At 36.6% G+C, this 27530-nt stretch overlaps 1 protein-coding gene across 7 annotated transcripts; it reads left to right on the top strand.

Moving 5' to 3' along the window:
- The first annotated feature begins 1852 nt into the window (after positions 1-1852).
- LOC131693346 (transferrin) lies at positions 1853-27530 on the top strand. 7 transcript variants are annotated; one of them, XM_058981092.1, is made up of 13 exons: positions 1863-1908; positions 4205-4313; positions 4520-4819; positions 21544-21777; positions 21834-21967; positions 22023-22167; positions 22244-22401; positions 22463-22596; positions 25984-26187; positions 26248-26552; positions 26613-26873; positions 26930-27203; positions 27273-27530. In XM_058981092.1, the coding sequence occupies exons 3-13, from the start codon at positions 4717-4719 to the stop codon at positions 27463-27465; spliced, it is 2145 nt and encodes a 714-aa protein (XP_058837075.1). In that variant the 5' UTR covers positions 1863-1908; positions 4205-4313; positions 4520-4716; the 3' UTR covers positions 27466-27530. The 7 variants fall into 7 exon arrangements, with proteins under 7 accessions (XP_058837071.1, XP_058837075.1, XP_058837070.1 ...); XM_058981087.1 differs by lacking the exon at positions 1863-1908 and adding an exon at positions 1919-2403; XM_058981088.1 differs by lacking the exon at positions 4205-4313 and having other exon boundaries at positions 1853-1908.

Raw genomic sequence — 27530 nt, 5'->3', positions numbered from 1 at the left:
CACTAGCTCAATAAATGATCAATGACACATTATGAGCGAGTGCACATGAATAGGACACGGAGCAGCACAGTTCTTGTGCATGCCTGTTTCCTATGAAAAATGCAAAATGTGGGTTGGACGCCAGCCCATTCAAAATGTGGGTTGGACGCCAGCCGCCCTTTTGGACGCCAGCCATTCAAATAGCTCTTAGTCTTTGGCAAAGTAATGTGTGAGTTCTGCATCTATATCGTTTTATCCGTCAAGGGCGTGGAATATTATGCTAAAATTATACATCAGTCGAAAAAAGCGTCGCTGGTTCATGCAGAAAACTTCCCCATCAAACTCAGAACACCCAAGTTCAAAGTGTTATATCGACAATAACAATCAGCGTCATATATTCACAATAACAAAAGCTTTTGCTGCATGAAACTTTTTGCTTCCAAATGGAAAGCGCCTTAATGTATGCTATATTTACTGTGTACTGTGTACTCGTTGATATTATACAACAGGTAATACAAGCTATATTGGCCGTGGGAGAACCTAACAAAATTTGTATCACAGGTTGTCACATTTTTTATATATACTGAAGGATTTTTTGTTATATTTTTCGTTATTTTACCTTTTAACGAGACCAGAGTTATAACACAACTTGTTACAAAAAATCGCCATTACAAAGTAGCACAGTTTGTAATAATTTTTTTTATTTCTTTCTGATCATAAGGGGAGTACACTTTATTATTATATCCATGTGCAAATCCATTTTTGTGAAACGTGTGAGTTCAATTGATTCAGAGTGAGTTGAATGGTACATATATGATATTGTCTACTTTCATAGTGATTGCATTATCTTTCTATATGATCCTGAGATTGATGTATGGTCCACGTGCAAATTTTGATTTTTCTATTTTCACTATGTTCAGTATTGAAATCTGACGTGTGCAAATTTAAAGCAGACTGCCAAAACACAGTGCCTTTTACAACCAGTCTTCATTCCATGGCCAGATCTCTTCTATATGTTTCAAAATTCCTTTCATTTTCCTTTCACTGACCTTCATTTTCTGTTGTGACTGACATATTTCCAAAAAACGGAAATTGCATAATGACGAAACTGAACCGTCCTGATGCCGAGAAGCGATTCCAACCACGACGCAACGCCGACTATGTTGAGAACGTGAGTGTGATAGGTGTAGCAGAAACCATTAAATATGGTTGGTTGTATGGTAAGTGTTTACTCAACCTTAAAATTCGATAGGTGTAATGATTCATCAGCGATGGTATTAAGTGAAGCGAAATGATTTCTCGAAATAATGAAAAATGCAAATTACGAAGCGTTGAGTTTAGGGCAGACGTAATTGACAACGAAAAGTGGAATTGATGCATGATCGATCATGCAGAGTATATATTATCGGAAAAGACAGTCTACCGCAGCGTTAGAAATGTAAGGTCTTGATACTACAATATTGTAGTAATCATTTTGTTTAATTATTCAGATGGATTTCCCTGTCATTATCTTTGCAAACAGACCACATGAATTCTGCCGCCAGCAACAGAGTGGTGGCTCTATCATCTTACACTTAGTATCTATCTTCAATTTAGTTGAGTCGTTTAGTTAAATAGTCATGAGTTAACATTTTGTTTTAAGTTAACATCGGCTTTTAACACCCCGATAGTAATGTATCATATTGACGTCGTCTTGCTTTGGGGTTTTCAACAGAGTAACAAACATTGCTTTGGTATCAACTGACTGTGACGTACCAAGTCGAAAACTCACACGATGACGTTATTATGGTAAATTTGCAGCAGCCAAATTGCCGAAAAAACCTGAAAACGGTATGACATGTTCATACAATGATCTTATGTTCGGTCAGTATCGCTTCATTCATCGCTCGGGTAGCACGCGTGTTGAATTTCGCTTTGATCAATTGATCGGTTTGTACCTGCTTTTTTGAAACAGCACGTCCATCAAATAGGTGGATGTGCGGAAAGATTTAGGACTTGATGCCTTGTGCTTTGATCGGGGCATTTACTTCGCCATTCTAAAGTACCTGCAGCTGATTTTGAGGATGACTTTGTGTAGTGTTTGTGATGTACCTACCTAGAACAGAATTTTACTGAAATTAACGAAGCGCTTTAGTTCGGAATCGAGTTGTTTATTATCGTTATTAACGTGGTAAATTACTGCACAGTATCGAAAAGATTCCATTTTTCCAGAACTAAAACACGTCGAGTAGTTTCTACTAAAGTTTACTACCCGATTCGCAGTGTGGTGATTGAACAGCAATCATAGCGAATTAATTCAGCGTGTGGGTTGTTGCACTCCAGTCTGGCCATCGTACGCGATTACAGACACTTACCGATAATTGTGATGTTTGTGATTGCTGATTTGTTTTGACGTGCGATCGATGTTGACCATGAAAGTGAAAGGTACAAGAATTTCGTCAATGGTGCTCCGATATCATGTGGGTTTGCTTTCTGCTCTATTTGTTTTTGCCATGTAACGAATCAGTTTCCGCTCACCTTGATTAGATTTTCCCGTATAGTATTCAGTGTTTGTTTTCGTTCAACTGAACTTTGGGTTTTTTTATGATATCATAAACCGGCTGCTTGCCAAACAGTATCAATCCGAATGTACATTATGATGTTCAATCACATGTATCATTTGAATATCGATGTCGACGAGATCTAATACCACGGGCAGAGCTAGGGATCATCCATAAATGACGTAGCAATTTTTGAGTGATTTTTAACACCCCTTTACCCATCGTAGCATTTCGTCACAAAGCTCTAAATACCGTCCCTGGTAATTACGTAGCTTGACGGTAACCCTTGCCCCTCCTTGTTTCCGTAAAAATAAAAAAAATGAAAAACGATGTTAGATGAAACGGGTAAGGTTGTCGTGACATCAGGTCAACCCCTATTCCCCATTAAAAAGCTACGTAGCATGACATGACCCTCTACCCCCCTGTCGTCTCATATCATCACACCCCTCCCCCATATAATGCTACGTCATTTATGGATGGTTCCTTACCATGCAGGAAAGTTCACCCGAGTAGAACGCTTCGTCACTGACGCAGCGACAAAGTTAGGTTTAAAAAAAATTTCCAACGTTTTTTCCAAGACCGCTTTCTGTTCGGTACTTTGGCTACATATTACCTTGAACTTGTTGCTATTTCGTAAGAAAAAGGTTTCCAAGTCTGCATTGACATAATAAAGGTGTGTCACATTTCAGAATATATTGGTTATGCTCACGATGTCACTTTCACTAATATCAAGTTCTTATTCATAAAAAGCGACCAGTGACGAATTAATTTATCGGTTTTGCTTTTTATTGGCACATTTTCTCATTTCTATAAGGGGTCATGCATTTTCTGGGGTAGGGGTTGTATACCAAATTTGCGACGAAGTGCGACGAGTGAGAGGGTAGGGTCAGAAGTTGTGCGACGTAGCATTAAGTTTAAATTTTTTTGGCGGGCATCAAAACCCATTGCTTGGAGAAAACAATGTTCCTCCACTGCCGCTAGAAGCATAACTGTCCCATGTGCTATGGCAATCCCTATACACATGGGACAATTATGCTTCTAGCGGCAGTCCATTCCTAAGAAAAATAAATTTAAACTCACGCAAGTCACTTTTCATGCGGTTTATCATGTGGTAAATTCTACGATTCGCGAAATTGTAAGCTCACAAAAGAATAGATTATGTAAGCGGATTTTACTTGCAACATCAGTTAGCTAAGGTTGCTATCTGGTAGACTTAGTTTGGTAGCTGAATTAAATTTTCTCTTCGGATTCAACCAAACAAAATTTAATAATTTAGATGAACGTACGCTTCTTAGAATTATTGAACTGAGAGAACTTCTCTTCATGCTCCATGACATATAAAATTCAAAACAAAACTATCAGCACTATGTTTGTTATGAAATACGCATATTTTGTTACAATGAAAATGTTGATAAAAGTAGTCAAACATTTTGTAAGGACATGTATTTGAAAGATTTGAAAAACATTTTTTTTTTCATCAGTCGTCCGCGTTGCCCAAGAGGGGGGGGGGGGGGGTGGTAGATAAATGCTTTTTGTGACCAAATGCTATGAGGGGGCGGAGGGGTCAAAAATCGCCGAAAAAAAGCTACGTCATTTGTGTACGGACCCCAAAACTTCCGACCTCAGCACAGCCCAATAACAAGTTTTGTTGTTTCGTGCAAATTTTTTTTCTCAATCCAATATAGAGCAAGCACATGATAGTTAAGACTGCCGCTGCAGTGGTTAGTGATTGAAAAAGAGGCCTCTTGTATGAACCTGCATGTACAATCCGATCAGTCTAGACCGCGATTCAAGGTGATATTGGTTTTACTTATTTATGACAATGATGAACTTGAACGACCGGCTAGAAGGGAAACCCGTTGTATTGCATGACTGGGGGTTCCCCCGTAAGGCAACTGATTATCGTAGTATTGTTGTTTCTTAGTTTCTGCATAAAAAACATATTTTTGGTAAAACAAGTTATACCTCTGCAAAATTTCAATTTGACCGATTTTCTGTAGCTGTCAGCTGATATTGACCGTGATAGTTGAAATTTTAAAAAAAGTAAAAGTAAATAAACTGTGAGAATTTGTGGAAATCATAATGAAAGCAGTGAAGAATTATGTGTATTGGTGGTGATGTAAGCCAATTATGACTAGGAGTCCATTTCTAATAGTGATTTGAATATTAACCGCTTGAATAATAAATCAGAGTAAACATGCAGTCGAAAAAATATTTATATTATCTGATATTGATCATATGCTCTTCGACTGTTCAGCCTCAGGATCTCATCAAGGACAAGATTGCAGTAGATAAAAAACGTAAGTTTATGTGATAATAAATTAAAGTAGAATATCATAATGGTAGATTTTTTATTTACTTTTATTTGCTTTCTCCATGCTTACATAAAACTAATTATTATTTCACCATATGATTTAAGATTTTTATTGAAGTAAATTAGAAACTGTGCCTACAGGCTTGCAAAGATCTCTTTTATGCAGAAAAACGAACTACCAAAAAGTGCAACTAAACGCGCTTCGATGGTTCAGCATGGGGAAAGCTCATATGAATCTATAACAATGTTTGACAAAAAAAGAAACTTTTGTGTCCTGAGATCATATATTATTTTTCGAAATATAAAAGGAAAATGATGAAAAATGATTTGCTTTTGTCTGTAGTCGTCAGAATCAGAAAAGAAATAAATATTCGAGTTCTAAAATTTTATAAAAGAAGAAAGGCTAAATCGAAAACTTGAACCATCAGAACCAGTAATCGGTGGTTTGACACTAGTTTGGTCGCCTTGATCAGCTGGTGTAAGAATAAGGGTAATTCTCGCACCATGTGTAGGAAGGATACTTTATGCCAAAATGGTTTAAAAACCAAAAATCGCTCGCGAATTTTTTTTCGAAATGGCCATTATAATATAAAATTTATAAAAGGAGAAACTTAATGTTATATTTTAATAAAAGCAAAACATAGTATTATTCGCTGGTCCAACACAAATATAAAAATTGGATATAGGTTTAAGAGAATACCTGCAAGTAATCGTAGAGGGTGATGCAACTGAAACGTAAAATAAACACAAAAGTCATTGTAACTTAAATTCCCTTGGAAAATGTGATATACATATCAAATTATTAGATAAGAGGATATTAGGGTTCGCAGTACCGACCCTTTTTGGCGAGAACCGGTACTACGGTACTGAAGCCCTCAGTACCGGTAGTACCGGTACTAGAATATTTTTTTTTAAAAAATCGAAAAAAGCTTCAAAGTGAAGTTGAATGCTCAAACTGATGGCCTTATTTTCAGATAATTGATTTGTGCTGATCAAAAAACATGTTTATTGCTTTTAATTTACTTGCATGACTCATTTCAGAAGATATTTTTTGTATGCGGCACCTTCTTTTATTTCGAAATCTAGGCCACTTTGAAATCGATAACTGCTAAGCGGTGCAACTTTCGTCGACTTCAACAGATGGTAAATGTAAGAAACCCCATTAACAACAGTAAATCAAAGCGAGAACACCAGTAAATCCGAACAGATTGCTCGCATTTCCACTCTTGCTTTTCTGTAAATTGGTTTCGACCTTTATGTCGTTTGCCTACTATTCTCTAATGCATACCAACGCTCCTTGCTTTCCTGTAAACTATGGAGTTTTGCAGAATTTTCCGATCACCAATAATTACAAATCGCCCAATTTTAACCAGTTCACCAACTCTAAAATTGTTAGCTACTAAATCGCTGTTCGTTCTTTTATGGATAAAGGTTTAAGAACAAACCAAATACAGACATGACTTAGACCATAGTCTTATAACGCGCCACCTAATGAATAATGGAAGCAAATCAGAATGTCGCGAATAAAAAAATCATAGCAAATTTTTACGTCAATGTGAGTATTTTGAAATTTAGTACAAGATTGTAAAAATTTAATTTCGACAAAATAGTGTAGGAATTTAAACATACCGTTCAGTACAACGCGAGCTAGTTAACTTTTAGAATTATTATGATGATGGCCCCAACTTATTTCCCCACAAAGGTGTTAGCTCAACGATTTATCCAGAAGGTAACTAATATAATTAAAAGTCATCTTGCCGACCGATATTTTGATACAGGTCTCCCTAGAGAGTTCACATATTTTTCATAAAAAATTGTATGGTACCGAAAATACCGGTACTGGCATTTGTTCAGTACCGGTATTACGGTACCAAAAATGGGTCGGTACCTATTCCCGGGATTTTCGGTACCGGTATTACCGGTACCACAACCCTAGAGGATATAGATTATATAAAATTAACCTAATTCAACTATTTGTGTTCATACTTTTTGCCCGTATTTTTGATTGTTTTGTAATTAGTGACTATATGTCCATTTTATCAAAGTTTTAACGGGATGGGTGCAGCTAGTACCAATATCCCATTCACCGTTTTGGAGAAGTGTTATCCATCCTTATACGGGCAGTGGAATGGCGTGGCTTTCAGTTCGTGGTTCAATTTCCAAAGGATCCGTATTGACACCCGTGTTCTGCCGCCAATATTCCATTATTAAGATCTTACTGGTACCGATCTTCATGTGCCGGTGCACTCCAGTCTGTGTCTGCGTGTATTTTTTCATGTTAAGGTTTAAAAAGCCTCAAAAACCTGACCTGCATATTGACACTGTGTTGGACTCGCGACTCACTTTCGTACCCAACCATTAAAATCTATGTTTTCGCCCTTCTTCCCCACGGTACTACATCAATACTTCGTGGGGAGGCTTATTGTGCTACCGTCGTACCTCTTTCTTTTGCTCACGAGTTTTCCGCAGCTATCTCAAAGCCACACTTAATCCCTGAAATGGCTCGACTTTTGAGCAATTTTACTCTCGTCTGTACTCTTGTTTTCCTTCTCTATCTATTACGTCGCCATGGAGCTCTTGCGTCAGTGAACTGCTTAGCTGCTGATTCCATGAGCCATTTAGCTCAGCTCCCAGCCTTATCCCGATCTACTCGGAGAGTTCCTGATTGTAAACTCACCCTAATCCGACTGAAAGATCCCTGGCGGCGAAATTTCTCTAGGTACCGATGTTTGTTTCGTGAGTCAACTAGCTCCAATTTTAGTCACGGTACAGTCGGATAGTCCATGGCGGAGAATCTACCCTATTGTGAATTCCTTGGAGGTAGATTATTCCCTATATTGATGTTCGTTTCCGTGAGCCATTTAGCTCCCCGCTTTGTCCCGATCTACTCGATCTAATCCCCGGCGAAGGACCTAGCCTACTCAACGGGCTAGCCAGTAGGTGCTGGGGACTGACCAGCGGTTCCGGGTGGAGCACAGCTTCCGATTCACTGGCGCTCAACGACCCACTGCTAGCTGTTCGACGCGATCTACTCGCACTAATCCCCGCGGTGGATTTAGCTTACTCACGAGCAACCCGATAAGGTATCACCGCCGCCCCGATGATCAGACCCCAGTGCTATGACGGGCACTACTTAACTGGTCCCCGGCGATGGACTTGATCTACACCGTCGGAGAACTCCACGGAAGCGGAATTTCTCCCGAGACCCGATTTGTGATTTCACTGCCGGATCGTGCTTCGGAAATAGCCGGCGTCGTTGGATTATTGATCTTGGCCATCACGACACGGTATGCGTTACCCCAGGGGTTAACGTCTACTTCTCCGCACAACTCCTTATAGAAGGCAGGCTTACTAAACAGTATCTCGCATTTTAAAGCCCGGAATGTGACCTCCCGAATAGAAATGTACAATAACAAAACAATGATTTTCACTGTGTATAGTAATTTTACAATAATTTACAGTAAATTCTAGTGTTATGCTATAATACAAAAACAATAAACTTTAACGTATCTACAGTAAATTTCAATGTAAAATCGACTTTTATTGTAAAAAAGGGCGTTAAAAAAATTAAAAAAATCGATTTTTCTCCACTATTTATTGTTTTATGATTGTTTGTAGGGTAAATGCTGTTGTAAAATTCTATTCGGGCTTACACTATTCTCTGCTCACTCAAATCTCGTTCTTTGAACGCGTCTTCTGGATTTTTAACAGGCATCACGGAGGTTGCTGAGCCTTACGTTCTACCAATACGTCAAACGCTGCTAGATTCTCTGATCCATTTTCCTCGACATTGTTACGTAACACGTCCTCGCTACCGTTTTTGACAGCTCATCGGCATTCGGAATTGGAGCGATGCTGTCAGCACAAAATGCTTCCATAAAAAGGTCCTTGTCGAAGTAATTTATTTACCACTTCCGCTTGCTAGTCCTCACTCTCCGTGTTACAATGCAAATCCACAGATCAAGTAAATCGCCTAGAGGTCGCTATGTGTGGACCGTAGGGCATCGCAAAATTTTTTTTTTTGAATTCTCAAATTGTGATAAATGTCAAAGTATGCTCAGATGCCAAATTTCATATATATGTATCTACAGTTTCTTGCCTGATGGCCGAGACCCAGCCAGTTCTCCGTTTGTTTAGTGGCTCTAGGGATGAATCGTAACGAGCACACCGACCATCTGACTTTGACCTAACCGGTCGACATAAGCTGGTAAGCTTCTCAACCTGATAGAAATACGCTCTTTCTCCAGTTTGTATTGCATTATTAGTGCGCTCCTCACTTCGTCTTTCGTTGTGATCTCGTCCATAGTGGCTGTGTGTTTGTTAGTGTCAAATAATGGAACACAGTTTTCTCAGAGACGGCTGAACCGATTTGTACGAACTTTGTATAAATAAACGGTATAACGCTCCGATAAGCTGCTAGTGATTTTTTTTTCTTCCGGAGTTACGGGCTGCCGACTGCACTCACACAGCAAACTCCGCTTTAAACCATGATGTCCAAATGATGCAATACATATTAAAACAGGTGTAACATTACCTGGATTTGCTGATCTAGATCATTAACAACCAATGGGGACTTGCCAAGTTCCTAAATTAATGTTACACCCGATCCTGCCCGATTTTTACTAAATTGATTTGAAATGAAAAACACAATATTCGCATCGACAGGCTTTAACTTTCATTCAAATTTTCCCCCCATCAACAACCCCTTCTCCTAACACCCCGCTCTACATCTCCCCCCCCCCCCATTTCCTGCTCAGAACACCTTCAAACCTGCAATTCTTTCATCTACCTCACATACCAAAATAAGTTAGACGGTCTTCGAAGCATCCTCCCCCTCACACTCCCTCACCGCGCTGCATTACGAAACGAAAACAACATTGAAGTCTAATTAAGATAATTAAACTAATTAAGCTAATTAAATATTATATTTTTTGTTTCAAGAGTATCAGCATCGATATGTATGTTTTCAGGTTCGTGGCAGTCGTGCGCTAGTATATACGTTGTCGCTGTTGTGCTATTTTATGACAAACGCCATTTTGGGATAAACTGAGTTAGATACGCCGCATCGCTTGTCTGAAAAATCTCTACAAAGTGGTGTTTTCAGAATTTTGACATTCTGCTTGGTTACTGAGATATAGGAAAAACATGTAGAGAAATTTTTAATATTTTGTTTCAAAGAACTGTGTCGGGGGATTGGCTCAAATTATCTTGATGTATAAGATGTTTTATATGTAAAACTATCTGAGTAGGGGGGTGGTCGTAGCGTAGTTGGTAAATTGATTGCCTTGTACGCAGCGCACCTGGGTTCGAGTCCCGACCCCACACATAGGGTTAGAAATTTTTCATAAGAGATTTTTCTAACCCGAAGAGGCGAATGACCTTACGGTTAAAACCTCTATAATCGAAATAAAAAAAAAAAAAAAAAAAAAAAAAAAAAAAAAAAAAAAACTATCTGAGTAACACAATGGCATAATCATTTTCAAAACAAAAATACACTAAATGTGAGAAAAATGCAGTTTAAGTTTTAAGCAGGAAATATAGCATATTTGGCAATCACACCAAAAAATAATGAAAATTAAACGACATGTAAATCAATACGAATGTAAACATACAAAGCTTGAATCAAAAATTTGATTAAAAATTAAGTTGAATTCGATGGACTCAATGAGAGCATCACAAAGCATGTGATTTTACACTTTCGTTCGTGTAATATTACATGTCATTTTTTTTACAGCAATATGCGATTAAAAATACATTCAAGAGCATTGGTTTGCCGTTTAATGAAACTGTAATTTCCAATCATTGTGTAAAATTACAATAAATATCGCTGAAAAAAGCACGGCAAGTTGTGTGTATTTGTGCTGGAACTTAATTTTACATTCATATTCATGCTCCAAATATGTGCATGAAAATAAATTTAAAATCACAAAATATTTTTTTCTGTGAACACTATAAACAAAAATTACTATTTTTTCTAGATTCCCTGACTCATTTACTTCAAAATGCATCTCACCGATTGTTTATAGACCAAATGAAGCCAAAAATATGAGTAAAAGTTAATAATTGATGATTTCTTACTATGGAAAATTTTCCATGCACGATTATGACTTGCCATACAAATTTTGTCATCTATACACATTAGGGTGGGACAAAAAATAGATTCCAGCTCCGAGCAAATTTTTAGGTACCGTAAACCGGGGTGACATTGATCACTTTTCGAAGTAATCATTACATATTTTTAGACGCAACACATTTTATTCAAATTTAATATTTTTAAACCATGTACTGATGTATGGAGAACAAGATTGGATGGTTTTACCTACAATTGTCCGCTTACAGTCTTTTTTTCAAAAATGATTTCAAGTTGAAGTCCGTTTTCGTGTTCCGGGATGACTTTGATAACCTGCATGTTCACCCACATTAAGTTATTGATGTCAATGTTTTTTATTCAAATGTTTGTTTAAACTAATTCTGGAAAGATACTCATTTTTAAATAGATGTTAATTGGTATTATACAAAGTATTTCAATGTACTATGAAATTCGAGTAACCAAAATTCGTATAATTTGTGTTCAACTAGAATAAAAGATTCTGAAAACCTTCAAAACTGCTAAAATTGTTTTGTTTCAGTGTTTTATCAATGTACAAAAAGTTTCATCCATTTTAACACGTTGAAATATTGAACAATAAAAAATGTTGCGAATTTTAGCTTAAAATAATTTGAAATAATTGCCAACTTGTTGTAATTTATTACTCCGGCTCAAATGTGAGATTTATTTGTTTTATAAAAAATAGACACTTTACGAAGCTTCGTAAAAATCAGGTAAAGTCAAATTTCGGTTTATTGTAATTTTTGTACCCAAAAACTGAACAATGTACTCAAAAAGTATAACAAATCAGTATTTTATAAGTTTAGAGTAAAAATCATTTCAAATTAAAATGATTCGGTAGACTATTCTGGTTTAATAAGCGATCTACGAAAAAAATTTCGAGTGATCAAAGTCACCCCGATGATTAAAGTCACCTCGGTTTACGGTACTATTTAGGTCCTAGAACAACTGTGCAAATTCTTAGCTCGATCGGTGAAACTATATTTTTGCGTTCACTGTTAAAAGTTTTAAATGGGATGTCGTATGGGAAAGTTAACTTTTACAAAATAATTCCTCCAGAAGTCGCCCATTACTTCCTAAAAATATATCGTTATGTGGCTTGTAATGGAAATTTAACAAAGAAAAAAAGTCTCGAAAACCACGAAACGATCTGATGCTTGAGAAAAAAGTTATTAAGCAGAAACCGATTGATTTTCTGACGATTGATAAAATATTCATTTTTTCTAGCACCACTGCTGTTGGTTGTCCAATTATACGCAATTTTATTTTAATCCTCTATTAACGTATCTAAATCGTTTATCTATACTATTTGGCCACTTCGCAAGGTTTTGAGGGATAAATTGAGGCTTCTTATGTACATAATAAGAGAAAGTTAAAAATTTTCTATATAATAAAACCGTCAGAAGCAGTGATGCTATGAAAAGTGAAATTTTCATCAATCTTTAGGGCATCAATCGGTTTTTGCTTAATAACTTTTTCCACAAGCATCAGATCGTTTTGCAGTCTTCTAGACTTTGTTTCCTTGACAAATCAGATATCTGTATATTTTTAGGGGATACCGGGCGACTCTTGGAAGAATTAATTTGCAAAAGACCATTTTCCCATACGAAATCCCATGTAAACCTTAAACCGTGGGCGCAAAAATATAGTTTCACCGATCGAGTTAAAAATTTGCAGAGTTGTTCTGGGAGCTAAATGGGACCCAAAAAGCTACTCGGAGCCAAATTTTATTTTTTTTCGTATAACCATGTCCCACTCTAATACACATCTATGACACGTGTGAGTGCGACTTTTGATTACATTTATAGTAAAAACTCGCAACATGGTCAGCCGATCTTTTTGAGAGGTTAATACAGAATAGATAGAAGCATCAATTGTCTTCTTTGAATTGTTTATACCATTTATAAATTTCAAGATATTCAATCTCAAACTTTAAAAATTATTTTTTCTCGAAATGTGCTAAATGGCGTTTGTCATAAGATAGCACAACAGTGACGACGTGTCAAGTGCAATAAGAATTTAATAGACATTTCCACAATTATATTGAACATAACCAGCTATTGAATCATAGATTGGGTACATAAGAAAGGCACGGTTACACCCCTATGTGGATTAATTTTTTTTTTATTTTACAGCACGTTAAATTTTATGTACCAGTAATTTTACTCCATTAGTATACTTTTAAAGAAAATGACCAGGTTGGGTGCGTCGCGCAATTTTGTTAAATGGCTGAGTTCTTACTTGCGTCATAGAGTTCTACGTGTGCAGCTTGGCTATTGTGTCTCTTCTCAGTTTACGAATAAATCTGGGGTCCCACAGGGCAGCAACATGGGGCCACTACTGTTTGTGCTATTCCTCAACGATGCAACTTTGCTTCTTGGTTTTGGATGGAAACTGGTTTACGCCGATGACCTGAAGTTGTACCTCGTAGTCCGCAATATCGACGACTGCGTTCGGCTTCAAGAGCTTCTGGATACATTCGTCGGCTGGTGTCGTAGAAATTGGCTCATTGTTAACATCGCTAAATGTCAGATAATAACTTTCCACCGCATAGTCAATCCTATACTTTACGAGTACCAGATCGAGGGGCAAAGGCTCAATAGAGTTGATCACGTCAGCGACCTTGGCGTCTTATTGGATGCTAAGCTAACCTTCAATCTGCATCGCTCAGTTTTAATCTCGAAAGCTACTCGACACCTCGGGTTTATTTCCAAAATCGTCCAAGGATCCTCACTGCTTGAAGGCGTTATACTGTTCGTTGGTTCGCCCACTACTCGAAAATTTCAGTTTGATTTGGAGTCCTCATCAGCTTGTTTGGAATCTACGAATTGAACGTGTGCAGAAAAGATTTGTTCGGCTCGCTCTACGAGACCTTCCCTGGCGGAGTCCTTTGGATCTACCACCGTACCCAGATCGATGCCGCCTGATCGGACTCGACCCATTAGAGCGGCGCAGGAAAATTCAACAAGTAGTGTTTGTGGCGAAGGTGATCAACGCCGAAATCGACTCTCCAAAGATTCTATCCCTTATTAACTTCCGCGCTTCGCGACCTCTACGCTCTACTGGCTTGCTTCAACCAAGGTTTCATCGCACGGTGTTTGGATTCAACGAACCGATATCAGCATGTATGCGAAATTTCGCCACAGTTGAGGATCTGTTCGCCTTTGGAGAACCGTCGCACAAATTTGCGCAGAAAATATCGCGATCCTCGGGTGCTGGGTCATTAGGCCGAAAGCCGGTAGGCCGAATGTCGTTCGGCCGAATGCCGTTAGGCCGACTGCCATTAGGCCGAAAGGGTCATTGGGCCGAAGGCCATTTGGCCGAACGGGTCATTAGGCCGAACGGGTCATTAGGCCGAACGGGTCATTAGGCCGAATGGGTCATTAGGCCGAATGGGTCATTAGGCCGAATGGGTCATTAGGCCGAATGGGTCATTAGGCCGAATGGGTCATTAGGCCGAATGGGTCATTAGGCCGAATGGGTCATTAGGCCGAATGGGTCATTAGGCCGAATGGGTCATTAGGCCGAATGGGTCATTAGGCCGAATGGGTCATTAGGCCGAATGGGTCATTAGGCTGAATGGGTCATTAGGCCGAATGGGTCATTAGGCCGAATGGGTCATTAGGCCGAATGGGTCATTAGGCCGAATGGGTCATTAGGCCGAATGGGTCATTAGGCCGAATGGGTCATTAGGCCGAATGGGTCATTAGGCCGAATGGGTCATTAGGCCGAATGGGTCATTAGGCCGAATGGGTCATTAGGCCGAATGGGTCATTAGGCCGAATGGGTCAGTAGGCCGAATGGGTCATTAGGCCGAATGAGTCATTGGGACGAATGAGTCATTAGGCGGAATGGGTCATTATGCCGAATGGACCAAAGAGAATGATAAATATGTATTGCGGTTGTAACTTTTTACGATTTTTTAAAACTTACAATAATAATGTTTAGAATATTTACAACACCTTTCTCGTTGCTGTAATGGAACAAATAAATGAAAGCGACGCCTAATGTGGCTACGCCACATCGCTCCGCTCCATCGGACTTAAACTAAAAAAAGCCCCTATGTTTGAGTAATCCGGGCAAACGAGTGGATCACAGGTTTGCTTGCGAGAGGCCGCCGCTTCCGACGCTATGCCACGTTTCGACCTGGTTTGTTGTTCTTGATAATTCAATACATTGGAATATACAGATCAAAAAGACGGAGGGTATATAGGAAGACAGCGCTGCGGAGACTAACTAGCTAACGATCAGAGGTTAATCGAGACTACCAACTCACAAAGAAGTACTCTCAATTCCATGGTAAAGAAGAAAGAACGGTCCCTTCAATTTTTGCGACCTTGACAAACAAATTTGATGGCTCGTAAAGCTGGTAGCAATTGTTTATTGTTCGTTGCTAAGTTCGTTTCAAGGATCGTTGCTACATGCATCTGTTATTTTTACGAGCAAAAATGCGTACAGATTTTTAAATCATGCAACTCCACCGAGATTGGGAGAAAGTAGCTCGTTAAATGGACTAGGAAAATCGTCAAAAGATTTGTGAAGCGTGAGGGAATTAAGTACTCAAAGGGAGGTTCCACTTGTACTCGTAAAGAAATTTTATGACGAGATGTTTTGAGGCGCTTGCTAACATTAAAACTGATAGTGAATATGCGTCATTGTGCCAGAGAGACCTTATGACGCACTAGGGGTACGTTGTGAACATCGGAAACAATTTGGGTTGAAACTTTAATTTTTCGGACGTTATGACATACACTCAATTTTTGATCTTATGACATACGGCTTGTGTATCTTAATGTTCCGGATGATACATGCAATGCTAATGAATACGTATTGGTGTCCGCAATCAGCAAATTAAAAAAAAAATGTTTCTAAATAAAATACATATAAATAAACCCATCACAACCGATGTTAAGGAATATACAGCACTCTCCAAAGAAAAGCCAAGCACCATCGATTATCAACGCGTTTTCTGTTTGACATTTCGTGGGACCCTCTAGTACAACATGACTTTTTAGCCATGGGAAACTCGTGAACCCGTCATCTCAATTTGTCTCTGAAACGATGCTTTTAATCAAATGACATTCAGTGCAATGGTACATACGGCATAATGAGCCATTCGGCCCTACTGCCTCATTCGCCCTAACGACTCATTCAGCCTAATGACCAATTCGGCCTAATGACCCATTCGGCCTAATGACCCATTCGGCCTGATGACCCATTCGGCTTAATGGCCCATTCGGCCGAATGGCGTTCGGCCTAATGACCCATTCGGCCTAATGACGTTCGGCTTTATGGCCCATTCGGCCTAATGGCGTTCGGCCTAACGGCTTTCGGCCTAATGGCCAGACACCGATACTCGTTACTATAATTAGATTTTCGTTCATTCATTAAGACTGTGTTGTCAGATAAGTTAATTAAATAAATGAATAAATAAATTATAGCATACTATTTTGAGTGCTTAATCGTTTTATTTGATATCGGTGAACACCGAACGATATACAATCATTACATATTTATGTCGAATTGATTGGAAAGCAGAAATAACTCGTTCAGTCGTAAATTACGTTTTTTTTGAATTACATAATGTCTGGAATTACTTCAAGCAAAAGTTCACTTTCTTGAATTCAATTACAATTTCTTACCCAATAACTGCAGTTATTGTTGAAAACCTACTAAATTATCCAAATAAAATGCAGTAAACGAAAAATAAAACTAGCAATGAAATAACAGTTCAACCTCGCTTTTTACTCATTGTCTTACCAAAGCTTTATGAAAGCGTATCGGGAGGCAGATGGCGGTGATGGGACATCGCTTGCAAGGCGATTGAAAATGAATGTCGCCAATGCAATAATCATTTGTACTTCCAGGGACTCCACATGCCAGGGTTGCATTTGATTCAAGTCCAAGGTGATACAGATTCGAAATCTGGCTCAAGGCCGATTTTTCCTCAGCATCCATTCTGTGATACTAACTAATTCAAATGGTTTTTCGTTATTGTTTATTATTTGTTTGTTTATTAAGGCCGTAATCAAGCCTGTGGCTTTTTGTTGAACATTGCCATTAAAATCAGAAAGATCTCTGTGCAGCTACACATCATGAGTATACAAAAATGTTTCATTTATGGACTGTTATATCATGTTTACGTGGCTTATAATGCATTGTGCACATAATAAACAAGTGCAATTAAAAGCGCTGAATTGCTAATAAAATACGCTTTTACATTGAATAGTCTTTATGTGTATGGCACACTTATTATAATTATAAATCTACAAATAAGACACTAAGGCGAACTAAGGCAATGTGGCCGGAGACCGGACAAAACCTATATTTCAAATATTGATATTTTTTTATTTTTCCTAGGTTTTTATGTAATGAATCACATATTATTGAAATTTTGTGACAACCGAATGATAATTAGATTTTTAATAGTAATTTAAACATCGCTGCGTCAGACAATTTTAATGAAATTTATTTTCGAAATCACAGTACATAATGTGATCTTCACTTCAAAAACATGTAGCTCTTTCAATTTTGATTAGATTTGAGCACATTTCGTTTCATTTTAAAGGGTATTGAAAGAACTTTGTTTATCATTTCAACACGTTCGCCACATTTGATTCAAACTATGTAATATTATTACAAATAGATCTTAAGTAATTGATAGCAAATTTTTTTTCACAAATGTATTCCATACAATTAGGTGCAACAGTTCGGAACGGTCACTTATTATACATTCAAGGTCTCGTTGTGCCCCTTTTTGGGCTTAAAGTCGACATTTTTAAATGTTTGCTGACATGGATGAGCATGGCGATTAGTGCAAAATACAAACTGAATTAAACGTAAACAAACACTTTTTGTAGAGATTGAAAATAGTTTTATCCAATTATTATGTTGTTATATCAAGTTTCAGTTATATCTAATCAATAAAATAATATTTATCATAAAAATGATATTATGCTTATACGAAAGGTTCGATAACACTGTATGGGAAAATTTATATCATCTTTTATAACTTTTGACATTAAAAGTGAGCTCAGCATCCCAAAATTACCTTAACATTTTTTCAGCCATATTGGGCAACATTTTTGATTTTGTCCCACTTTTGTTCGAATACCCGCCACTGTGCAATGTAAAATGGCAGTTTTATAATTAGAGGATAATATAAATCCAAAAAAATCCACCTTCAATTAGTCATTCGTTCGACATCGATTTTCTTCTTGGAGACATCCCAATTTGGTAGTCGGTAGTCTAGAATGAAAATAACGCCGGAATTTCCATTTTTTTACTAAAAATAAATAAATTAGCGTTACAATATGCTGGCAAAGATACTTCTTTGCATTTAAATAGAAATTAGGGGTCTTCATTTTGTTTCGTTCGTAGAGGTCATATGCTTTTGGATATTCGTCTCATTATTTGAATAAGAAATGCCTCTAACGGTAAGTCTAACCTTATATTTGTGGGTTGAAAACCGAACTCAAGTGAGCTGCGTACATGGCAATCAACTAAACTCGCCTCTTGTGATTTTTGAAAATTCATACTTTATAAACCAAATAACATTTCAACGCACAAAACACAGATTCCAGATTCTAGCTCAAAATAGCAGAATATTTTCAGGAGTAAATAAAAATAATTGAGTGAGATATTTTTGCTTTTTTTTAAACAAGACTTTAAAGATATAATTTGCTATAAAATCTCAAAATGATTGCTTCAGCGAGCTTGGAACGTCTTAATTTTGTTTGTATCTTTGTAATTTGAAATATCTAAACAATCTCTTAGAATTCTAGATGTATATCCGAGTACAAGATTGACTCGTGGTTGAAAGGAGAAAAGTAATCGTAATTTGCGGACACAAAATCGTTTAGTTCCTTCTGTTGTACTAAGTACTTGTGCTAATTTGGGAGCGATTGATTGCCCCCGGGGTTAACGTATTGTGTGTAAAGCTTGCATTTAGTATTAAAAAATACTTTTTTGCACCTCCACTCATTCTGATCGCTGGATAGAAGGGTCAAATTATTCTCAAAAGTTAATTGTATCTGTCAACGTTGCAAATGTAACCAGTACCTACGTTGCAATCCTATATATTTCAGAACATGTTTATCGCAGTTACTTGGCATCCACAAAATGATTTTCTGAATCACATAAACTTAGTTGGGAAGTGTAAATTGGATTTAATTCACCTAACAGTGAGATCAAACCATTCTGCTATTATTCATCACATGTATTTGTTGCGTTTGCACAATCGATTGATAGAGTCTTATAAATAAAAGCCGTTATTTGTTCGATCTAATTTTAAAACACTAGTAAGTAATCCAATGTATAGAATGTTATAAGTGTTTTAAAAGCTCTATAATAAAAAACAAATTAGCTAAAGATTACTGGGTAGGGAAAGTTATGAAAATTAGAGCCATAGTACTCAAGTGAGAGCAAGGGTGTGAAGTAAACAGATCGGAAAACTAGAAGTGGCAGGGTCATTAGAACAGGCTGAATGTCGTACGGTTTTTATTTTTGTCTTCTGCTAATGAGGGTCGAGCTTACGCAGCATAACTACGAATCACCCGAGTTCACTAGCATGTGTCCTGGTATAGACGCTATACCAGGACACATGCTAGTGAACTCGGGTGATTCGTAGTTATGCTGCCTAAGCTCGACCCTCATTAGCAGACGACAAAAAATTAAGCCCGTACGATATTAAGCCTGTTCTAATGACCCTGCCACTTCTAGTATTCCGATCTGTTTACTTCACACCCTTGCTCTCACTTGAGTACTATGGCTCTAATTTTCATAACTTTCCCTACCCAGTAATCTCTAGCTAATTGAATGTCATTAAATTGTAAAAAAGAAAATGTGACTAACATAGTCGAAATAAAAAAGGAAAAAAAAACAAAAAAAAACAAAAGATGAAAACTGGCCTTACAGAGGCTGGTGGGCATATTTAAAATACTTTACTACGTGTTTATTCTACGGAAAAAGGAGGAGCGGTCGAAGAGATAAAACTGTAACCAATTCTTACGCATAAAATTTCGGCCGTTGTAGCTTCCAGATTGCGATGTTATAAGCTTCCGACAAAATGGAAGACGTTGAAAAGTCAATATAAATAGCGAAAGCAATACAACTCAACGGTGTAAGTCACGAGGTTAGAAGTGGTATATCATTTTGATTGCGACAAACCTGTGCCTATACTCAAAGATTATACGAGATGCAGCAGTATTCATTACGTTGCTGACTAGCTCTTCGTGACAGTTTAGAGGTGAGGTACATCTATAGCAGTGGTTTTCAACCGAGGGTGAATTCATCCTCAGGGATGAAATAGACTATTGTAAGAGGTGAATTATGCGTGGCAAATTTGATCTTCTTACTCGAACAGTCCCATCGGATATTTGTCTTTATATATTGTTACAGTATGTAAAGAATTTAGATGCTAGCTGTAGTTATTGTGGAATAGGAACAAGAATTGAAAAAATAGGGTGTTGAAAATTATTTTGTCTTTCTGACATGGTAATTAATGGTGGCAAGCAATTCAGAAAGGTGTACATGATGAAGATCAATATTCGGAAAGGGGTACATGAATACAGAAAGATTGACAACCACTGCTCTATAATATTCGACGATTTAACTGTTTCTCGTTTTGGGATGGCGTTTTCCAAACTCAACAACTTATTTTATAAGAAAGATTCTGTGGTCAGACTTGCTCAAGCTAAATTCGAAATAAAAAATAAATTGTAGAGATGAAAGCTTTTTTTTGTGTGCAGTTATAGGACACTAAGCATAAAAGATTATCCGAATACACCATCTCCTGCTTATTAAGTATATAAACGGGTACTTTTGACAATTGAGTTGATTATTATCGTTATTTTTAATTGTTGCAGTTCTCATTGTACAATAAACGCGTGAAATAAGGGATCATTCATAATTTACACAACGCTTTTAGAGAGGGGAGTATAACGAAATGTGAAATGTTTTGACATATGGGGGAGTAAGGTAGTATGTTACGAAACATGTTTTTACTGAAGAAAAAAAATGAAATTCAATTTTCATTACCAAAAATCATTTTCCTTTGGCTCAAAATAGCATATAATTTTTTTTGGAATTTTAAGATCTCTAAGTAGTTTTTGGATATTAAGATTTGATTAGAAATGAGCTATTTTCAGGTTCTGAGCTCATTTAGCACTCCTAACTCATAATTGAATTTAGAACGTATTCATCACAAGTTAATTCAAAATATACTTAAAATTCATGCATGATACATCAAAGTGCAACGAAAATTAGTGCTGTCTTAACATATACTCTTGAATATTCATCATAACTTTTACTAAGGTAGGAAAAGAACGCCATTAGTTGAATATTCTAGGAAATTTCATCTTCTTTCAGAATATCATAGTAGTGTCTTGTGCTGTTTTGTGTCAACCTTGATAGTTAATTACTTTTCGTCAAAGGTTCGGTGAAATAAGATGAGAAGCAAGGATTAACACAGGAATCCTTGGAGGATAATAATCCAGGCATCTGAAATATCCCAAAAAATACAAATATTATATAATATAATATAATATAATATATCGAGTATAGGGTACTACTTTTTTCTATAATTTTGTTTGAAATTTCAGTGAAAATCTGCGTCGTTGAAGGTTCTGGTCTGTACAAGAAAGGAGCCCAAAATTGCCCAACATTGGAGGCAAAATCGGACATGGAATGTGTGTTTGGTTTGGACCGCTTGGACTGTTTAAGAAAAATACAGAAAGGTACGGCACACTTTGCTGTATTTTCACCAGAAGACTTACTAGCAGCACGATGGACTGGGGCAGAAATATTAGTTACCAGCGAGCTGCGTTTTCACAATGGTAAAAAATTAATTATCAGAATTTTGATTTTTCTAAAAATGTTTTAATTTTCCCAGAGTTTTTCGAATATCAAATTGTTGCGATAGTTGATAATGAAGCCCACATCAACACAGCAAGAGAGTTGAAAGGTAGCAAATTCTGTCATCCTGGCCATGGAATTCAGAACCATTGGACTGAAGTTTTAGCCGATGTTGGTTATCTTACATTATATATTAGACAAATGTTACAAATATAATGTTTTACAGTACTTTGAAACTAAACTAGTTCCGCGGGAATGCGAAGACGATTTGTCTCCTACAGAATCAAAGATAAAGGCCGCGGCAAATTTCTTTGGACCATCTTGTAAAGCTGGTCCATGGGTGTCTGACCCAACAGAGGATCGCATTTTAAGTATGAATATCTGCATTCTAACGGTTTGATGGTATCATACAATACCTTATTGATAACACCACATCTTTTTTTTCAGAAAACAAATACTCTTCATTATGTCAGTTATGCTACAACCCGTATCAATGTGGCATTGGCGATAAACACTGGGGACGTCGAGGACCACTATATTGTCTAACAAGTGGCGCGGGTGAAGTAGCGTGGGTTCGGTTAGATGATGTTCGAAGTCATTTTGGCGTACGTTTTGAAATATTTTTGTGCATACACACCATCACTATCAACTGGGATTTTGTTTTAGTTCAGTGGGCTCCCACCGGAGGCGGATCCATCAGGATACAGTTTTCTTTGTCCAGACGGTCATTTGCAGCCGTTAGATACTCGGAAACCTTGTGTTTGGCTGGCCAAACCATGGCCGGTAGTTGCTGCTCAAAGGTAAATGTAAAAATGTAATATTTCTTTTTTTTATTTGAAAATTGTGGTCGCTAACTCTGGTTAAATATAAAGAATAAAAAAATAAAGGGTTGTGTACCAGATACGACCACGGTGACATTAAAAAAGTAACTTTTTTAAACGCGGGCAATATAATTCGCAAATGCATTTCAATCTATCCAAACTAGCAACCCACTTCGGGATTGGAGACTATATATATATATATATATATATATATATATATATATATATATATATATATATATATATATATATATATATATATATATATATATATATATATATATATATATATATATATATATATATATATATATATATATATATATATATATATATATATATATATATATATATATATATATATATATATATATATATATATATATATATATATATATATATATATATATATATATATATATATATATATATATATATATATATATATATATATATATATATATATATATATATATATATATATATATATATATATATATATATATATATATATATATATATATATATATATAGACTATACATTTTTCATGTCGTTTTTCATTGAAAAACACCGGGCGGTGGATTGCACTGGTTTTGCACTTTCTAGCGGAAGTGGGAATGGAGCACGTCTGCTAGAAAATGCAATACCAGTGCAATCCACCGCCCCGGGGTTTTTCAATGAAAAACAACATCAGTAAAACATGCTACGTCACGTTCTAGCTTACTCTGCTGCTTTGATTTTTTCATTTCATAGTTGAAGTTCTATCACTGAGAACTGGCATACAAGTAAAGTTTCCAAATTTGTAAGAAATAAGACTGTCGTTTTGAAATGTTATCAGAAAGTAGCAACTTGCCCTTGCTCTGGTCGGCGCTACGATCGGCCAGCAATTACTAAGACAAGACAAGACAACTACACCATAGAAAATTTGACAGTTCATAAGTTTCCCAGTCGATCGACGAAATCGGGTGCTTCGAGGTTGACAGATTAATTAAGGGAGAATTGAATGGATTTATGAATGATAGTTATGTTCTTGCGGTCGCAACACTATCTGTATTCTAATTTATTTAATCCCACTAGTGAAACTGTCAACATACTCCAAGAAAATGACAAAGCAGGTGTTTTCATTTTTTAGTTTTGTTCATGTGCGCTTATTTTACTCATTCTGAAATAACTTTATGCTGGGTAGATTTGCTAGAAACATGTTGTATTAAGACAGAATGTTGAATTAATTAGTACCCGGATAAATTTCGGCGAAATGTTTGTTAATGAAACGGTCATTGTGTTTAATACCAACATATCTAAATATGAAATAAAATTGGCTGTCCTGCAACCCGGTCAAAAAATGTGGACGAACATGGTCAGGCGATTTAAAAAGTTTGACGTTTGACTCAACTCGCCTGTGCTAATTGTCTCTACCCGGATAGAATTTTACAGTAGCATTTACCCTACAAACAATCATAAAACAATTAATATTATAGTTATTACTGTTTCAACATTGTTCGATATCAAGTTCTCACAGTAGATTTACAACAAAATTTCATGTAACAATAAATTTCGAACATGGTCAGGCGATTTAAAAAGTTTGACGTTTGACTCAACTCGCCTGTGGTAATTGTCTCTACCCGGATAGAATTTTACAGTAGCATTTACCCTACAAACAATCATAAAACAATAAATATTATAGTTATTACTGTTTCAACATTGTTCGATGTCAAGTTCTCACAGTAGATTTACAATAAAATTTCATGTAACAATAAATTTCACTGTTCAGCAAAAAACTGATACAGTGCATTCACACTTGTGATGCATTTTTAAAAATCAGCGAAATTAAATGCATTTATTTCCATCAAAATAGAAATTCATAATGTATTTTGCGTTGCGTGCAATGTTTTTGCGTTGCGTGCAATGTTGTTTGTATTGCGTGTAAGACGTCAAAACCCTACAGAAAAACTAGCCCTACATTTAACAAAACGTCGAACAAAGTGGATCAGCGTAGGACGTTTGTGCAAAGCTGATGCAAAAATGGAAATTAAATGCATTTTTTTCAATTTGATGCAAATTTGTTATACATTCTTAGAGTGATCTGCCCCTATATTCACATTAAATTTAAAAGAAAAGTTAATTTTTTTAATGTTAAGATACATAACCACCCCCCTTTTTCACTGTAAAAGTATTTTACATTGAAATTTACTGTAAAAACGTTAAAGTTTATTGTTTTTGTATTGTATCATAACACTAAAACTTACTGTAAATTATTGTAAAATTACTGTACTGTCACAGTGAAAATCATGGTTTTGTTACTGTACATTTCTATTCGGGTAGGAACAAATGCAATTTGCGAATGCAATTTAAAGGCAATTTCAATACTTAGACAAATTTTCTGGCGGCTGAAATGGACTTGGTTGTTTTTCGAGTTTTTCTAACATGGCGGTTCATGTTTGGCTTATAAGCTTAAAATTGTTTTTTGAACAATTGACGTGTTCTCACTTGTACTTTGTTTGTCTAGTGCACTTCATTTAGCCAACGAATGTGAGAAATTGTGGAATCGTGTGTAAGTATAGTAGAACAAGATCTCTGACCTAAAGTCCTAATGAACGTCACTCCTTTGGTCCTTTGGGATGCGACAGAGGTATTTACACCTTGCATTAGCTAATGAGCCTAGGTTATAGCGCCTTTACTCGCTCTTATGGACGACTGCACCCAGTAAGGCAATAAACCTCATACGTTCTATAATACCTTACTGGGACCGCGCCTATAGTCAGCAATTAGGAATCACTCAGATTAATAGTGATACAACACCCTGATGTGACATACAATAAAAAAGGTCTGCCACAGTAGATCAAAACACTGGAATATGTACCCAACAAGAGAAATACACTATATTTGATGTCAAAAAGTATGGACTGATGTCAGTTAGGGTTAAAGGGTGTTGGGTAGAAACACAGCATCAGAGTAATAGGTGCAAGATATAAAATGCAAAAAGAAAAATATTCCCTTATCAAACAAACGTTTTAGGCTTGTTCAAGATGACTTTATCTGCTATTCTTGGTATCCTTCCAGATGACAATGGCCATGTTTAAATTTCAAAAGAAACAGTCTCTTCCGGTGCTTGAACTTTCAGTTAGAGAACATTCCTATATATTTAAAGCGGATTGTAAAAAGTACCTTCTATCCTTAAAGTTTTTGTTGTCGGTCGCTCATATTTGGGTCTGCGTTTTCAAAATAACCGCTTTGATGTAATCACAAAAAAAAACTTGTAATAAAACTAAATCTTCTTATACAGCACAGGGTTGAGATATTTCATCAAATTGAATGAACAAATAAATTATTTAAATAGTTGTTCTGATAATCTCTTCATGTTCCAGAAATGTTGCCCTAATGGTACAGGACAAAGTAGCTGGTCTCACTCACGATGATATACAGAGTTGGCAGAATGCACTGCTGATGATATTGGAAACATACCATGTGAACGTATCTACCTTAGACAACACTATACCAGTAGACGATTACCTGGATCAAGCGGTAGGATTTCAAGACGCATACAGTTTTCCATCTTGTAATCCACCTAGGTATAAAATTGCTAACATCAAATGCATGCTTCTTGGATAACTGTTTTGAGTATATTATAGATCAATACTATTTTGCACAAAGTCTCTAGTAGAACTTGCCAAATGTTCGTGGCTGCAGGAGGTAGCTTTGGTATACGGAGTTGAACCCAACATACAATGCATGCGCTCTGATACGTTGGACAGTTGTATGAAAAATGTGCAGCATAAAGTTTCAGATGTAGTTATTGTAGATCAAGACACTCGTCTAAGAGCGGAACGCGATTATCAACTCAAACCAATTCTGTATGAGTATTCATCGACACTGGATGACAAATATGTTGTTGTTGCTGTAATTCGTGCGGGATCAAATATCAAAACGGGTTTTGGTTAGTTAAATTTTAATTACTGTGTGATGAAATAGAAATATGTATTCAATTCCATTATAGATCTCCGAGGAAAAAAGGCATGCTTTCCAAGCTACGAAGGTTCAGCTTATTTATCTGTGCTGGAATCATTAATGAACCATACAAACTTTATTGATGAATGTACAGATATATCGAGTTACTTTTCTACCCAATCATGCAATTGGAATAAAAAATCTAGGTGTTCCGAAGTGTACACCGGAGAAGAGGGCGCACTAAGGTGCTTGTTAGAAGGAAATGGCGATGTGGCGTTTATCAGTTATGAAACTTTTAAAAAGTTCAAAGGTAAATTTCTTTTTTGCTTTATGTTACACAAATGATTAAGGTTTATCTAATTCTAGGTAAAGATTTTCAATGGGCTCGAAATTACAACCCCGCAGATTTTGCTCTTTTTTGTCCATTTAACAAGCCTTTAAAGACAAAAGCAGTTTGTTATCTAAATTGGGTACCTCGAGGTCACATAATGATAAGTTCATCAATATCAGAACTACGAGAAAAGGAAATCTACAATTCTTTGAGAGAGATTGATAGACTGCTCGGGAAAAAACATCGAATGACAACGGCTTCGTTTACTTTATACGGAGCATTTGATCGAAAAGCAAATGTAATTTTTAGGTACGTATTGTCATGATAAGTTGTCTACAGGGATGTTTATAACCTATTATATATATATCTTATCCACAGAGATGGAACAGAAGCTCTTCGCGGTCGCACGGAATTGTATCGCGATAGAAATTCCGGGCTTCTCGATACGATATATTCGAGAATAGCCCATAAAAACTGCACTCGGAACAGTGCCTATAGGATGGCAACGTCATCAGCATTAGCCATCTACGCCATATTGATTTTCATTTATTTAATCCCTTCCTATTTGTGATTTGAAGTGACTGAGAATTTTAAAGTAAGTAGTGGACAACAATTTGTGATATTATTTATATTTAA

Source organism: Topomyia yanbarensis, chromosome 3 (assembly GCF_030247195.1).
Source record: "Topomyia yanbarensis strain Yona2022 chromosome 3, ASM3024719v1, whole genome shotgun sequence".
Taxonomy (NCBI): domain Eukaryota; kingdom Metazoa; phylum Arthropoda; class Insecta; order Diptera; family Culicidae; genus Topomyia; species Topomyia yanbarensis.
Note: the sequence above shows the minus strand (reverse complement) of the source record. Positions and strands in the feature narration are given on the sequence as shown.

Bases quoted from the DNA above. Each gene is read 5' to 3' on its own strand.
- LOC131693346 (XM_058981088.1), top strand. From the start codon at position 4,717: ATGCAGTCGAAAAAATATTTATATTATCTGATATTGATCATATGCTCT. The intron at 4,820-21,543 runs GTAAGTTTATGT...TTGAAATTTCAG, and splicing joins GATTGCAGTAGATAAAAAAC to TGAAAATCTGCGTCGTTGAA. The intron at 22,402-22,462 runs GTACGTTTTGAA...ATTTTGTTTTAG, and splicing joins ATGTTCGAAGTCATTTTGGC to TTCAGTGGGCTCCCACCGGA.